General features: G+C 46.8%; 1 protein-coding gene across 2 annotated transcripts in view; it reads right to left on the minus strand.

Annotated features, from left to right (window-relative positions):
• The window catches only part of PTGES3 (prostaglandin E synthase 3), a 108,253-nt gene that overhangs the window by 29,898 nt on the left and 60,991 nt on the right, over positions 1 to 17,364 (minus strand). For both annotated transcript variants that reach the window (XM_029594832.1, XM_029594831.1), the window contains exons 5-6: positions 5,282 to 5,371; positions 4,801 to 4,863 (exon numbers count right to left, since the gene is read on the minus strand). In XM_029594832.1, the coding sequence (XP_029450692.1) occupies positions 4,801 to 4,863; positions 5,282 to 5,371 (153 nt within the window). The remainder of the gene's footprint in view (positions 1 to 4,800; positions 4,864 to 5,281; positions 5,372 to 17,364) is intronic.

Genomic DNA, 17,364 nt, shown 5'->3' on the forward strand with positions numbered 1-17,364 from the left:
AGGCTATAATAGCACTAACGAATGGAAATACCAAGATGGGTAACCATTGAATAGACAGCATTGGGGAAAGTGCCTCTCAGATCCCTCATATGGCAGCCACGAGAGACGTGGATGGCTCGGGGTACGCTAACATTGCCCTTGCAAAACACTCTTAGGAATTGGACACAGTGGAAACATGTCCTACAAGGTGTGAGAACTTACTTCCATAATACTCACCTGTTTTATAATCAACACTTCCCACCGGGTAGGGACAATGTGTTTTATCGGGATTGGGACGCTAAGGGACTCACCACTCTGTGTCAGTTATGGGGTGGAGATGACTTGCTGCTCTACAATCAACTTAGGGACACATATAGACTACTACACACACACCCTTATCCTTATCAAATACATCACTTTATCCAGAAGAAAGATATCGTGGGTGAGCTCTCTCAGGGCAAATTGCAATTTGAGGTTTGGTGTGAGGCTGCGGATAGGCTCAAGGGAAGCTTATCCAAAGTTTATGGCCTTTTGCAATACTTGCTCCCAGCCAACTTGAAATATGTTCAGGGCCTGGGAGCAAGATCTGAATAAATCTTTCACCAAGGAGGAATGGGATCAAATTTTCCTTTACACTAAGGGATGCTCTATATCTGCTGTACTTACCGAGAATGGCCTTAGGGTACTATTTCGATGGCACTTCACACCCTATCAGCTTTACCGTGCAAAACTTAAATCTGATGACCTCTGTTGGAAGGGTTGTGGCTCATCCGGCAATTTTTTCCATATGTGGTGGGAATGCCAAAAGGTACATAGATTGTGGAAGGAGGTTACCACAGTTATGAAAAATATTATGGGGAAGTCTATTATGTTGACACCGGAATGTGCATTGCTCAATGTTCATATTGACACCAATAAGTATTCTAATACATTACCTCTCACAAATATGCATAAGTACTAGATGTGTTTTAGTATCCTCTTGGAAGCAGGCACAAGTGCCATCTGTAAACGTTGTGTTACAAAAATTGGACATTATGTGTATTCTATACAAGATGAATGCACAAAACTGGCAGAGTCTGCCTCGCTTTCAGCGAGTGTGGACTCCGTATCAGAAATGGAGGCGAGATGAGGTGCAAGCACAGATGACGCCTCGTAGACTGAACACTGATAATTGTGGCATATTCAAATTCAGACACACTGTAGTTTATTGGGATGCTTGTCTATTTCTATGTACAAAGAATGGGACGATTGTCCAGTTTTCTTGCGATTTTTGTACGCCTGTGTTATGTTACTGTTGATAAAATGATTATTGCCTAATAAAAATTTAAATTCGATGGCCCGAGGCTTTCGGTGTTGATGCCGATGTTTCTCTACGATCCCCTTGATCCTGAGGGGGAGCAGAGGTAGTCGATGGCCAGGAAGTCACCGACGCTGCACGGTCACCGGCCGGTGCCAGATACTGGCGTGACGTGGACGGTGCTGGTTCAGACGACGTCAAGGCTATGGAGGGCGTCTGAGTTTGAGACCGAAAGAGAAGTTCCATCTTCTCCATTCTGGCTTTGTGACCTTTTGGTGTCATTAAGGCACATTTGGTGCAAGTCAGGACATCATGCTCACACCCTAAGCACATTACACAGACTTTATGGGGTGTCTGTGATTGACATGGTGTGAGTGCAGTCAGGGCACCGACGGAACCCCGACGCCATGGCCTTTGAAAAAATTGAGCCGTGGTGCGGTCGACGGCCAGTAAGCCACAAGGGCCAAACTCGACGGGAATCAACCGGAATTGGGTAAAAACTTACCGGAGTACCGTGGAAGTAAAAAATTCAAGAGGGGGACCCCTGTGGGGTGTTAAAGTTTGAAGTAATTCCATGAGGAAAATTTCTGTCAGGAATCTCTAAGAGCTTCTTAACCCGCGTGGCTACTGCTGCACGGAAAAAAGAAGATTGAAGGGGGACCCCTGCTGGTTGCAGTGTTGGTGCCATCCTGGGCATGCCCAGTAGGTGCCAGTCAAAGTTCTAGAAACTTTGACAAAAGTGTTCTGTGATTGGGCTCCATCCTGTGATGTCACCCATATGTGAGGACTACCATCCCCTGCTTGTCCTATGAGAAATATTAATACTATCTATAAAAGTGCCATTAAAGTCCAGTAACAGTTTCAGAATAAAGACTAGTTGATGAAAGTTATATTGTTCTTTTTTACATGTCTATGCATAACTGTATATTTTACTAATGTTAATGGTGCAATAAAATAACAAAATCACACATATTAAGTTAAGTGCTGAGTGCTGGTGTTCTGCTGCTTGTATTCATTACTCTCCTAAACTCCATTTTCTCTAACAAATGCTTGTTTAAAAAGCCAGGTTTTTAAACTCTTTTCAAAAACTTTGTAATCTTTCTGTAGTCTAATCTCCAGAGGCATGGTGTTCCATAATATGGGTCCGGCTAAGGATAGCGCCCGTTCTCTGACTTGGGTCAGTCTTGCTGTTTTAACAGAAGGGATGGTTAGGAGAGCTTTGTTAGCAGATCTCAGGTTTCTATGTGGAACATGTGCATGTAGTGCTGTGTTCAGCCATTCTGCTTTTTCGTCATGAATTAATTTATGTATAGTGCATAGCGTTTTGTATTGTACTCTGTGTTCAATGGGCAACCATAGTTTATGACTATGAACTTGACATCCTAGGCCCAGAGGAGATCAACAACAGTCTGTCTCTCATCCCTCCTATCCACTTGATGAAACAGACTGACCCGCCGATGTCGATTGCGTGGTTTTCATTGGTGCAGCTCAGAGGTCCTCCGGATGCCAATGCTGAAGCCTCTGACTTTTTTTGACCCGAAGAGGTTGTCCATGTTGAATCGAAGTCTACATCCCTTCGGGGACATCTGGGCACACAAGTGGCAACTCTGGACATCATAAGATGCACCCAGGCAGAGGATACAAACCTAATGAAGATCGGTGATCAACATAGTCATCAGGCACTGGGTGCATCAGCAGAAACCAAATGCAGCCACAATGGGGTGAAACAAACAGGAATGATGGCGGTGGGCAGTGATGATTAAGAACAGGAACCGAGGCACTGACACTACGGGGGAGGGGGGGGGGGGAACCACAAAAGGGAACTTACCCGAACGCCAAGAACCCTGACTGGTGACACTACGGGAAGGTACCAAGATGGACGTGGTGACGGACTTTTGAAGAGAGAAAGCCAAAACCTGCAAAAAAATTTTCCATGAGGCAAAAAGCCAGTTTTAGAGCTCTATTCAACAGTGATGCTGACAGCTCCACGGGAAAAAAAAAAGACTGGAAAGGGGCACCCTTGCATGGACGCGTGGTATAGGGCATGCTCAGTGTGCAGAGTCAAAGTTTCTAGATACTATGACATAAGTTATGCATTAGGTTCCATCTAAAGTCACTCATGTGTGAGGACTACCATCCTGCTTGTCCTTGGAGAACTTGTGATTCTTCACATCCTCTGCTTCCTCCTCCATCATTCTCTTGTGGCCAGAAACCATGATTTCCTTCCTGGGAAACAGGAACCACCAGAGAAGGACCTGAAGCAGCACTCTGCCCTAAACACTTCAAAAAAATCAGTTGAAACTGAGAACAAGGCAGAAGAGGCTGAATCAGGAAAAGAAGGGGCTGTTACCTTTAAATGCCACTGCTACTGCAGTCTTGCAGGATCCTGCTCCCTAGGAAGCAAAAGGAGGGTGGGCCCAGCTCAAAACTCTTTACTGTGGAGACAAAATGGACATGGTTCCTGCTGCAGCAAACCGCCAGCAGGAACTTGCTGTCTCAATAACCCCAGTGATACAATACCTCCCAGAGCAGACATGTCCTTTTGCAGCCCTCTGTCCACACAAATAGCCTGCTCCTCCAACCTGCCTATGTGCACAATGCAAGCAGAACTCAGTCTTTTTCCCATGCTCCGATGGGCCAGACATTACTCCCCTCAGAGGCTGCCTGCCACAAATCAAGACTGCAGGTTTCACTCATTGCTGTCCCGAAGGAGGCCTTGCCAATCATCTATTTCCAAAGCTGATGCGGACGCAAAGCCTTTTTTTTTTTTTTTAAACTTTATCCAGACAAGCAGAGGGATAAAGGAAACAAACCAGATTTACTTTTTTCTTTATTTCTGTGAGGTTATCCTGCTGCAGAGAAAAAAAGGAGGGGGAAACCCACAGAATAAACTCTGGGGCCCAAACAAATCCCTGGAAGCTCCCTGGTCTAAGGCTACACTGAATTGAGGGACAGAGCACAAGGGTTTCACCACAGGAGCAGCCCTTCAATTTTCAAATCCAATTAGCCTAACCAGACCTCAGCCACAACATGCTTATCTATCTTCTGGAGACAGAATACTGGCAGACTGATGTCAGCATGGGAGTCTATATAGGGTGATGTTAGCAAGCCTTTCATCTGCTGGTCAAAGGGCATAACCCTTGCATCTGGACTGGTCTGGCTAGCTGAAGAGAAAGAAAAATCTTGCTTTATGTGGCTACCCAGTCCAGGAAGCCTATATAAGCCAGAATAATTCTACACTTGTCTCAAGTATAGATGAACATGCGTGATCTGAAGACTAAAAATTCAGGTTAGGATGAGCAGAAAAGCCAAGGGACAAAGATCCTGTTTTCATGTAAATGTTCATGGAAATGTGGGACGACCATAAACACACGTGTGACTAGCAAATAAACCAAAACATACTAAAATAATATTGCAAGCACTTTTCATTCAACTGCAATTACTATACTACAATTTTATTTTATTTACTTTTTTTTTTTTTTTTAACACAGACGTTCAGTACAAAAATGAGACAAATCACTTACATCATCTGCTCCATCTACTTCTGGTAATTCTACATCCTCATCACCTCCCATGTTGTTCATCATCTATTTCAAACAGCAAATACTGGTCATTAAATACACTCAAAATGTTAAACTACAAAAAGTTGGCATTTGTGATTTCAATGCATCAAGTAATTTATTTAAAGCTTTAATTGAAATGGCTTTTTTCTTGAAGGCACTTCTCCAACCTCATTACAAATGGAAACTTTGATGACCTTCAGTATACTAACTGTCGTCCCCCCCACCCCCATCAGATTCACTGCTTTTCTGGTTATTTAGATGTTAAATGGGTCTCCACTGGGCAAAACTGATTACAGCATCTTTTAAAGATCAAATGAATGCACTGCATTTTAAATGTTATCACATGCTTTCATTAGAGTTACTATGATCGCTGGCATTGCTGTTGAAATAAAAATCAGAAAGACAGCTATTCAGTCTCAAACATGGCAAATGAGGCAATTACCTCAGAGAAGCGGTCAAAATTGGACATGTCTTCATCTGAATCATCTTCCCAGTCTTTCCAGTTATTAAAATCCACACTGAGCCAGTTGAGCTGTGAATTGATAGAAGATGTTTTCTATGGATTTCAAGATTCTCAAATGTTTTGGATAAACAAGATTGGTTTTTGTAATTTCAGGAATACATGGGGTTCTAATCATGTAGGAGTACAAAAAGAGCAAGGAGGGACAATCCGATGGCACATCAATACTAGGCCTTCTCAGCTTTGACAGTTCACTTCTGAGCTTTAATGTAATCGGCCTCTGTCTCTTAAGGGAAAATCAAAAAGGTGAGTGGCTAGGAGCAAAATGAGAATTCTGTTATATGAGTTTTCCATACCAGACTGGGCAACTGGGTTATTACTCCCCTTTTTGGGCTAGGACCAATACACCAAGATCAGGCTGCTCCTTCCTGACATCAAGCACCTAGGCTTCTGCTCCTTCATAGTGAATAACTTCCATCACTATAAACTGAAAAATACTATACAAATATCAATACAGACATGGACATCTATCATAACAGGAATCTGATTTTAGATTAAAGCTTTTTTTAAAAAAATAAAACAAGGACTGCTCAAAGCAGAAAACAACCAAATTAAACAGTTACATTCAAATTCAATATAGAATTAAAATAAACAAAACAAATACAAAAATTCAGCAATTACAATTCAGCATTAACAGAAGCCAAAATTCTCATTCTGCTATTCTCCCCACCAATTCGGACAACAGACATACCAAACGCACTTTAATGGGTGGAACTTTTCTTCTAGACGATGCAATGGACAATGTTTGTTTGTCCAGAACATAAGATATGCCATACTGGGTCAGACCAAGGGTCCATCAAGCCCAGTATCCTGTTTCCAACAGTGGCAATCCAAGTCACAAGTACCTGGAAGAACCCAAACATTAAATAAATCTCAAGCTACTAATGCTTATTAATTAATAGTTTATGGATTTATCCTTTAGGAACTTATCCAAACCTTTTTCAAACCCAGTTACACTAACTGCTGTAACCACATCCTCTGGCAATGAATTCCAGAGTTTAACTATGCACAGAGTGAAAAAACTCTGATATCTTAAATGTGCTACTTGCTAACTTCATGGAGTGCCCCCCTAGTCCAATTTGAGAGAGTAAATAACCGATTTACATTAACCTTTTCAGGTCCTTCAATGATTTGGTAGACCTCTATCATCTCCCCCTCAGTCTCCTCTCCAAACTGAACATACTCCTTTAGCCTTTCCTCAAAGGGGAGCTGTTCCAGCCCCTTTTATTTTGGTTGCCCTTCTCTGCACTTTTTCCAGTGCAACACAGTATTCAAGATGCAGTCTCACCATGGAGCAATACAGAGGCATTATGACATCCATCCTTTTATATGCCATTCCCTTCCTAATAATTCCCAACATTCTGTTTGTTTTTTTGCCTGCTGCAGCACACTGAACCGATTTCAATGTGTTATCCACTATGACACCTAGATCTCTTTCTTGGGTGGTAGCACCTAATATGGAACCCAACATTGTGTAATTATAGCATGGGTTATTTTTCCCTATGTGCATCACCTTGTACTTATCCACATTAAATTTCATCTGCCATTTGGATGCCCAATTTTCAGTCTCGCAAGGTCTTCCTGCAATTTATCACAATCTGCTTGTGATTTAACTACTCTGAATAATTTATATGCAAATTTGATTACCTCATTCGTATTTCTTTCCAGATCATTTATAAATATATTAAAAAGTATGGGCCCCAATACAGATCCGAGGCACTCCACTGTCCACTCCCTTCCACTGAGAAAATTGTCCATTTAATCCTACTCGGTTTCCTGTCTTTTAGTCAGTTTGTAATCCACACCTATCCCATGACACTTAACTTTTCCTAGAAGCCTCTCATGAGGAACTTTGTCAAATGCCTTCTGAAAATCCAAATACATTACATGTACCGGTTCACCTTTATCTACATGTTTATTAACTCCCTCAAAAAAGTGAAGCAGATTTGTGAGGCAAGACTTGCCTTGGGTAAAGCCATGCTGACTTTGTTCCATTAAACCATGTCTTTCTATATGTTCTTATGATTTTGATATTTAGAACACTTTCCACTATTTTTCCTGGCACTGAAGTCAGGCTAACCGGTCTGTAGTTTCCCGGATTGCCCCTGGAGCCCTTTTTAAAATATTGGGGTTATATTAGTCACCCTCCAGTCTTCAGGTACAATGGATGATTTTAATGGAAAAATTACTTACCTGATCATTTCATTTTCATTAGTGTAGACAGATGGACTCAGGACAAATAGGTATAGTGTACTCCTGATAGCAGTTCGGAGATGGAGTCAGATTTCAATCTGATGTCAGCCTACATATACCCTTGCAGGAAACTCTGCTCTTCAGTATTCTCCTCGAAAAGCAATTGTGGATATATGTGTGTTTTAATAATTTGATTAATTTGGCTAACTTGATTAACTTGGACTGGTTGAACTTATTTTTCCAACTGGGTGTCTTAAACTAGAGGTAAAGCATGGCTTATTCGTGCTTGTCTTGCTCTTGGAGATTGTCACCCGAGGTTTCTGGATTTTGGGGCAGCCGTAGGCGGGATGCTGAGTCCATCTGTCTACACTAAGGAAAACAAAATTATCAGGTAAGTAATTTCTCCATTTCCTAGCATGTAGCAGATGGACTCAGGACCAATGGGATGTACAAATGCTACTCCTGAACCGGGTGGGAGGTTGCCCATGGCCCACTTAGTACTGCCCAAGCGAATGCTATGTCCTCCTGGGCCTGAACATCTGTAATGAATCAGCTCCCTTGGTGGGAGGAGGTGGCAATCTTGTTAGGGTATAGACTGCAGAGATAGCAATCTTGGGTGAATCTACTCCTGTGGAAGGAAGAGTTAGCAATCTGTTAGGAAAGCCCTGTTAGAGCTGGGAGTTAGCAATCTGATATGCTCAGTTCCTGTAAAGGGAGTAGATAATCTGTTATGAACTGTTGCTGAAGACCCCTGATGGAAGGAGTAGCAATCTGTACCAGCGGAGTGCTTGGAGAAGGCACTCAGCTGTAGAGGAAGGTAGATAGGTGAATCCTTGGGCTGATGGCAGATGACAGCGCCCCCAGGAGGATATCCTGAGAGGGACCACCGGCTAGGCTGGGTTATGGAGAAAGACAGATAGTTCTTTTATTAGACAGGTTAGTAGAACCACCAGAGGTGGCAGTTGTGAGCTGATACGACCGGCAGGGCTGAAGTCCCTCAGGTACTGGAACAGTGATCCCAGGGTGGCTGAGCTGTAGAGATACTACAGATAGTGAGTAGACAGGGTATGCCGTGTTCATAGCAAGAACTAGATAACCAATCTCACATAAGGTCTTAAAGAGGCTCAGTAGCTGGAAAGGGTTAGGCCCTCGAGGAGTGAGTACCTGGTTCCAGGGAAAGCTCTGAGAGAGCGATGGTAACTCACAAATGTCTGTATCTGCGATAGCTTCCAGGTAGTAGAGAATCTTTAGAGTGTTCAGGAACATGGGCCCTCGTGGAGAGAGTACCGGTTCCTATCTGCAATCTGAAATAAAGAAAAGAGCGAGGCCCCCGAGGAGCGGGTACCCCTGGTAAGTCCAAGGAGGCAGAGTAGCTTGGATGAATTTGTGTTCTTGCTAACTCGATTAGTTAGTGAATACTGAGACCTTTTATATTGGAAGCGGATGATGTCAGTTCAGAGGGATGCCCCTGAGGTTCGCGCCCTTGCTGGTACATTAGTCGGAGCACGCGCCCTATGTCATCAGGCAACATGGCAGATCCTCCGCGTCGAGCTGGTCCGGGGACGCCGGAGGGAGACTGCATGGAGATGCCATGACTATAGCCGTCCATCAGACCCGGAGGGAGTCGCCACAGAGGTAGAGAGGGCGGAGTGAGGGCGTCGAGCAGCAACGGACGCAACATCCAAGCGGTAGAACCTCGAGAAGGTGTGAAAGGAGGTCCACATCGCCGCCCAACAGATCTCGGCGGGTGACAGCATCTTGGTTTCTGCTCAGGACACTGCCTGGGCCCTTGTGGAATGGGCTTTGACTTGTAGAGGTGGAGGCTTTCCTGCCTCTATGTAGGCTGCCTTGATTACTTCTTTGATCCAGCGGGCTATGGTTGCCCGCAAGGCCGCTTCCCCTTGTTTCTTCCCGCTGTGAAAGACGAATAGGTGGTCCTTCTTTCGTACAGATTCCGATCTTTCCAGGAATCGGACTAGGAGTCTGCAGACGTTAAGATGGCGAAGGCGGCGTGAGTCTTCAGAGTCCTTATGCTCATCTGGAGATGGCAGCGAGATGGTTTGGTTTAGATGGAAATGAGAAACCACCTTTGGAAGGGAGGAGGGGACAGTGCAGAGCTGTATGGATCCCAGTGTGAATCTACAGAACGGTTCCACAGGATAGTGCTTGAAGTTTGGAGATGCGACGGGCTGAACATATTGCCACTAGGAATGCAGTCTTCAAGGTCAGGAGCCGTAGTGACAGACCGCGAGTAGGTCTGAAGGAAGCTCCCGCCAGGAATTCTAGCACTAGATTGAGATTCCATAGGGCACCGGCCACTTTAGTGGTGGTCGGATTTGCTTGATCCTACTCAGGAAATGTCTGAATGGGATGATAGACTGATGCCGTCTACTTTGGCTCTAAAGCAGGCCAGCGCAGCCACCTGAACCTTGATAGAATTCAGAGACACCCCCTTCTTCAAGCTGTCCTGCAGAAATTCCAGGATCATGGGGATTTTGACTGTCCGCGGAAGGATGTTGCAGTCCTCACACCAGGCTTCGAATATTCTCCATATTCGTATGTAAGTTAGAGACGTGGAAAACTTGTGTGCTCGGAGCAAGGTGTCTATCACTGCCCCCGAGTATCTGCTCTTCTTCAGGCGAGTCCTCTCAATGGCCAGACTGTAAGAGAGAATAGAGTTGGGTCTTCGTGGAGGATCAGTCCTTGCTGGAGCAGGTCCCTGTGTGGTGGTAGACAAAAGGTTCTCCGCTAGAAGTCTTCGCATGTCTGCATACCATGGCCTTCTTGGCCAGTCCGGGGCCACTAGAAGTACTAGCCCCGAGGTGTTCTATCTTGCGGATGATCCAGCCCAGTAGTGGCCATGGGGGAAATACGTACACAGCAGGTCTTCCTGTGGCCAAGTCTGGACGAGGGCGTCGATTCCCTGGGATTTCGGTTCTCGTCTGTGGCTGAGAACTTGGGCAATGGCCCGGGTTGCTAGAAGGTCCATGGCTGGTGTTCCCCAGCGGTCTATTATCAACTGGAAGGCTGTGGTCGACAGCATCCATTCCCCTGGGTCTAGACTCTCTCTGCTGAGGTAATCCGCAGTGATGTTGTCTTTTCCCGCTATGTGGGCGGCTGAGATCCCTTGTAGGTTTGCTTCTGCCCTTGCCATTAGGGGGTCTATTTCCAGGGACACCTGATGGCTTTTGGTTCCTCCCTGGTAGTTGATGTAGGCAACTGTTGTGGCGTTGTCAGACATGACTGACCAATTCGCCCTGGAGTCTGTGACTGAATCGAAGGCAGGCTAGTCTGACTGCCCAGGCTTCCAGTCAGTTGATGTTCCATCCCGACACTTCCTTGTCCCACTGCCCCTGGGCCGTCAGTTCCTGGCAGTGGGCTCCCTACCCTCGTAGGCTTGCATCTGTGGTGAGCAACACCCAGGTCGGTAGGGATAGCCTTACTCCCTTGCTCAGATGGTCTTCCTGTAGCCACCATTGGAGCTGGGTCCGCACCTCTGCCGGTAGCTGGAGGCGAATGGGGTAGTTCTGGGACATCTGGTTCCATCGCGACAGAAGGGAACGTGGTCACATTTGGGCCCTTGCCCTTGGGATGACTTCTAGTGTTGATGTCATGAGGTAGAGGACCTGGAGGTAGTCCCATACCTTGAGGCAGAAACAGGTTAACAGGTTTCTCAACTGGTCCATCAGTTTTCCTCTCCTTCAAGAAAGACCTTGCCTTGTTTGGTGTCGAACTGGACTCACAGATATTCTAGTGATTGGGAGGGCTGCAGGCAGCTCTTGGTTGTGTTAACAACCCACCCAAGATTCTGCAGTAGATTCTTTACTCTGATGGTTACCTGGTGACTTTCCTCTGGAGATTTTGCCCTGATCAGCCAATCGTCCAGATAGGGATGTACGAGGATTCCTTCTTTCCTCAGTGTCTCCACCACTACAACCATGATTTTGGTTAACATCAGAGGGGCAGTAGCTAGTCCGAAGGGTAGTGCCCGAACTGGTAGTGATGGTCCAGTATCGCGAATCGTAGAAAGCGCTGATGGTCGTGATGGACCGGGATGTGGAGATAGGCTTCTGACAGATCCAGAGAGGTCAGGAATTCTCCCAGCTGTACTGCCCTTATGACCAAGCGTAGGATTTCCATGCGTAAGTGAGGAACCCTCAGGTAGTGATTGACAGACTTGAGGTCCAGGATGGGCCGGAATGTTCCCTCTTTCTTGGGGAAGATAAAATAGATGGAATAGTGCCCAGTATTTTGTTGGTGCGTGGGCACCGGTGTTATCGCCCTTAGGGTGAGTAGTTTTGTCAGTGTGGTTTCCACTGCCTTCTGCTTGGAGGGGGCGTGGCACGGTGATTTCACAAATTTGTTTGGAAGGGTACTGTGGAAGTCCAGGTAGTATCCCTCTCGAATGGTTAGAACCCACTTGTCAGACGTTATCTCGACCCATCTTTGGTAGAATAGGGCAAGCCTGCCCTCTATGGCTTCTGCCTATGGATGGGTCTGTTGATTCTCATTGTGGGGTGCGGCTGGGGCCTGGACCTGAGCCGGATCCTCTCGTGTGTCTGTTCCAAAAGGACTGGCCCCTGCCTGCAGGGTGAGGTGCTTATGTGTTTTTGTACGTCGGAAACACTGGAATCCTCTGCCCTTGGATCTTCGGGGAGAGGGGCGTTAATTTCTTTTGTTCCTGTCCTCCGATAACAGAGGTACTGGGGGATTCGCCCCATTTGTTGTGCCCCCCTGTTCGGGCCATCGCTCCCGAACAGGGGGGCACCTTTAAAAGGCACTCTCGTGAGTTTCATCTTAGAAGTTGCATCGGCTGACCAACTTCGGAGCCAGAGTTGCCTTCTGGCTGCCACTATGGATGAGACGCCCCTGGCTGAGGTGCGCACCATGTCGTAGGTCGCATCAGTGAGGAAAGATATCCCGGTTCTAATGTTTCGACGGCCGTGGTTTCATCCCTGGACAGTGACAAGCAGGCACGTGTCACCATGGCGGAGCAGGCAGCAACCTGCAGGGACATAGCTGCGACATCAAATGACTGTTTAAGGATGGATTCCTGACGTCTGTCCTGGACATCCTTGAGTGCAGCTCCTCCGACTGGAATGGTGGTGCGCTTTGAGACCGCGCAGACCACGGCATCCACTTTGGGGAACCCCAGGAGTTCTTGGCTGAGGGTTCCAGAGGGTATAGGACTTCTAGGGCCCATCCTCCTTTGAAGCTGGTCTCCGGGGCAGTCCATTCCAGGTCAATCAGTTGTATGGCCTGCAGCATTGGGAAATGGCATGAGGCCTGACTAAGCCCGACCAAAACCAGGTTCGTCTTTGGTTCCGCTTCGGAGCTTGTGCCTGGAATGGCTCAGAGACACTAGGTCTGATAGCTCATCTTTGGAGAAGAAACGCATCATGGTTCGGTAATGCTTCCGTCCCTGGAGGGATTTCCCCTTCCTCCAGGGAGTCCGGCTGTTCCTCCGAGGTGTCTGTGTCCCCTAAGGGGAAGCTTTTGCCTGGAGGAGGCACGTTTCGGGGAGGACGAGAGGGGCCTGGAAGGTTTTGTTCTTCAAGTGGAAACTGAGGCTGTGTCATAGGTGGCACCGATTGCGCCTGGACAAAGGTTTGCAGCCCTTTGAAGAATTCCACCCAGGAAAAGGTCCCTGGGTCCATATCGAATACAGCGGTGTTCCGAGGAGCCCATCGGAGGAGGGCCGGAGCCGGGGATAGAGAGGTCCAGTGTACTGTCATTGGTGGAGCCAGATTCCTCTTCTGGCTGAGGGGGGCCTTGTCTGTTCTCCCAGATCCTCTTCACACTGTAGGCACAGAGCAGAGGCCACTTTGCGTTGCGCAGCTCTCAGGTGGCAGGCTGGGCAGAGGGCTTCTCCCTTGGCTTTCTTGGCCGGCGGTGCTATGATTTGTGCGCATGGAGTGGTTCAAACTCATCTATGTGCATATGTGCGTGCGCCGGGAAGCTTATTTGTGCGTTCTGGGTACACCGAAGCTGTGTGTGCAAGATGCGTGCGCCGCTGCGCACACAGGCTAATTTGTGCACCCGGCGCCGCTGTGTGCATCACTGTGCGCACAAGTAGTTTGTTCGCCCGGCTTGCCGATGTGCGGACAAGACGGCGATCAAGGGGGGGAAATGGCACAGATGACCACGTGGGCAAGTTGGCGACCCCCCTCCCTCTCCCGGAGAGTCTCCACATGGAAGGACCCTTGCGCCGGATCGGGGCCTAGCCTGTACGGGGCTGCTCAACCCGATGGGACAGACGCCGGATGGCGATCTGTGCGGCTCGCCGAGCCTTGGAGACCGGAGACTTAAATAAAGTTTTCTACCTTACCTTGTCTCGGCGTTTCCCGGTCTCCAGCTGCGAGGTGAGAGGGGAATACCTTCACAGTCTCGCTCGGCCATTCACCCACTGCCTCTCAGCCACTCCCGTTCCTGGGGGCTAAGTCCACGCTGGGAACCAGCTACCGGACCAAGGCTTACCTCAGAAATCACCTCAGGAATTCTCGACTGGGGGAGGGACCCTTAGGTATCACCGCAGGAGAGCGGGGCTAGTCTTGTAGAAGTAAGATTTTCTCTCTTCTTTGGTTTGGATTTCGTCTAACACTGTGCAAGCGTGTGTAGAGTCCCAAACTGCTAAGGAGACTGAGAAATACTGAAGAGCAGAGCTTCCTGCACGGGTATATGTAGTGCTGATGTCACACTGAAATCTGACTCAGTCTCCAATTGCTATCAGGAGTACACTATACCCATTGGTCCTGAATCCATCTGCTACACGCTAGGAAACTTATTGTTCAGTATAATTTGTGCCACACATTGTTCTATTGCGATTTATCTATATGTATGTGCTTTTCACTCCACCCTTCTCTTGTACTGTGATTATACTGACATGAAGTTTATTATGCACCACTGTTTTACTGTGAACCAGCATGATGTGATTGTTGTCATGAATGCCGGTATATAAAAAACCTAAATAAATAAAAAATGATTCAATCTTGTTCTGGCAACCGTTATTTACTTGTATGTGTCTGTCCATTCAGCCAATGGTTGGAGGCTATACCTTGTAAAGAAGAAACAGGTACTTGTATGGAAAAAGGTACTGTTAACCCATATTATACCCAGATTTGGGGTACCAATAAAAATTGTGACTGATAATGGGTCACATTTTAAAAATGAGTTACTGCATGTTAACAGATTTAAACATTGCATGCAGTCATGTCTCTGTATCGCCCTACATCTAATGGTCTTGTAGAGATGAATGGGATTCTGAAAACAAAATTAAAACAATTAATGTCTCATGAGCAAAATTGGCTCACTGCTTTACCAGCTGCCCTGATGGCACTTACAATGAATCCAGTGAGATCTACTGGACTCACTCCTTTTGATTTATGTACAGGCAGAGCCATGAGTTTGCCTCAACAAGTTGATCAGAAGTATTCTAAAGTACCAGATAACCTGTTTTTCTTAAAAATTTACAGGTGGCTACACAGCAAATAAGTGTTGCCAGAACTAAATCTGAAGTGCTAGAACCCCCAAGAGTGTAGGCCAGAGCTTTCCAAAGTGTGTGTCGCGACACTTTGGTGTGTCGCCTGAGGTGTGCCGCGCAAGCCCGGTGCACGTGACACACCGGCAAGTGGGAGCCAATGCGGCCGCCGGTGGAGCTCATCCCACTGGCGGCTGAGCAGCGAAGAATTGTTGTGCTGTGTGCCGCAGACACACAGCCGGAAGATTGGTAAGGCCGTGATGAGTTCACGTCACCACGGCCCGAAGAAAAAGGGCACGTCTGAACGTGCAGGTGCTCCGCCTCCTTCCTGCCCACGCGGCCCCGGAAGAAAAATGTTGCCGGAGCCGCACGGGCAGGAAGGAGATGAAGCAGCCGCGTGCAGAAGAGGAGCCGCGTTGTTGCAGCGGGCGAGAAGAGGCCCGGTAGCAGGGCCCCCACCGCGGATCGGCCTGAGAAGATCAGGGCCGCTGCAGAGCCGATCCTGCAGCGACCCGTGAAGAGGAGGCCCAGAGGTAAGAGAGAGGCTGAGGGCCTGTAGAGTGCGTGTATTAGATGAGTTGAGAGATTGGGTGCCTGTATGAGCTGAGCTGAGTTGAGAGATTGGATGCCTGTATGAGCTGAGTTGAGAGATTGGGTGCGTGTATGAGATGAGTTGAGAGATTGGGTGTGGGAGTGAGGATCTCAATGTTTGCAGAGACAGCATGTGAGAGCCTGTGCGTGTGTGAGAGAGACACAGCATGTGACAGTGAGAGCCTGTGCATGAGCAAGACAGCATGTGGGAGTGAGAGAGAGCCTGGGTGTGTGAGAGTCAGACAGCATGTGCAAGAGAGAGACTGTGTATGAATGATTGTATGAGAGAGAGAGCATGTGAGAGTGAGAGCCTGTGTGTGGGTGAGTGAGAGCGAAAGCATGTGAGAATGAGAACCTGACTGTATGTTTGAGGGAAGAAGATAGATGGAGAGAAAAGAAATAGAAAAAAAGACAATATGAAATGAATTGGCAAAAAAATAAGAAAGGGGAGGTGGAACAAAAAAGCCTGGGACCAACCAATTAGAAAACTAAGATCAGACAGCAAAGGTAAAAAAAAAAAAAGAAATAAATTACTTTTTACTGATTGGCACATGTAATCTTTGTTAATGTCAAGAGTAGCACTTTCTCTATTCGGATCTCACAATGTACGAGATCAACATGGAGGAACTGGAAACCCACAGGGCCTGCACAGAGGAGGCAGCAGAATGGGCTTCAGTGCCAATAGCAGCAATCAGCGCCTCCCCAATAGCCATGCGGCATCAGTGGCAGCAGAGGAATGAAAGAGGCTCCGAGGTTGCTGGCAAAAGAAAGAGAGGGGGTTGCCTTTAGTGTGTGCATGTGTATGAATGGGTGCCTGCCTGGGGGTGTATGTGTGTGAATGGATGGGTGCCTGCCTGGGGGATGGTGAGGGAGTGGTGTGAAAATGAATGGGAGCCTGCCTGGGGGTCAGTTTTAGTGTGTGAGAATGACTGGGAGCTTGCCTGGGTGTGTGTGTATGTGAGGGTGCCAGAGAGAGTGTATATGAGAAAATCCAGGGGAGTAAGAGTTTGTGTGTGGGGTGTGTGTGGAGGGGGAGAGAGTGTCTTAGAGCCTGAGAGTGTGTCAGTGTCTGTGAGCGAGAGGTTATGGTGGGTATAAGAGCATGAATGTGTATGTATATGACAGTGTATGTGTGAGAGAGAATGGACATGTGAGTCTGTGTGAGAGAGGATAACCTCTGGGAAATTGTAAAAAATGTATATGATTTTAATTAATAGAAATTCTATCTATCAGTAGTTTTAAAATATTCTTTTATTAGTATGGTTTTACTATTATAACTGATGCTTTATGTTTCTTGATTTTGTTTGTTTTATGAGGAATGGTGGTTCTGTTTTTCCATTGTTAATACACAGAGTCTGGCTTCTTGGAGTTTCCATTTCAGTTTTTGTCTAATTTGTGCTCCTTTATTTCGTATTCTGTATTTGGTGAGGGTCTGTCTCTGCTCTGTGTGTGTGACCATGATGAGAGATTCTGCTAGCATAGGGATCTATAGCAATCGGGTTTGTTTTGTTTCCTCAATAGGTGGTGTATTGGTATTCTAGGACCCAGTGTAATATTTACCCATGCTTTTTCACAGGTAGGGTTATTGTTGTTTGAGTCCTTGGTGTTATTACTGTTATGTTACAATGGGATTGCAGTATAGATTTTGAGTGTCTTTTTTGCGAGGTTTTATTTTAGTTCACAATGTGCCTGGCAGTGGAAGGTGTTTGTGCTGCTGTTATTGTGAGGTGACACCAGCATTTGA

This window comes from Rhinatrema bivittatum, chromosome 3 (genome assembly GCF_901001135.1).
Source record: "Rhinatrema bivittatum chromosome 3, aRhiBiv1.1, whole genome shotgun sequence".
Lineage (NCBI taxonomy): Eukaryota > Metazoa > Chordata > Amphibia > Gymnophiona > Rhinatrematidae > Rhinatrema > Rhinatrema bivittatum.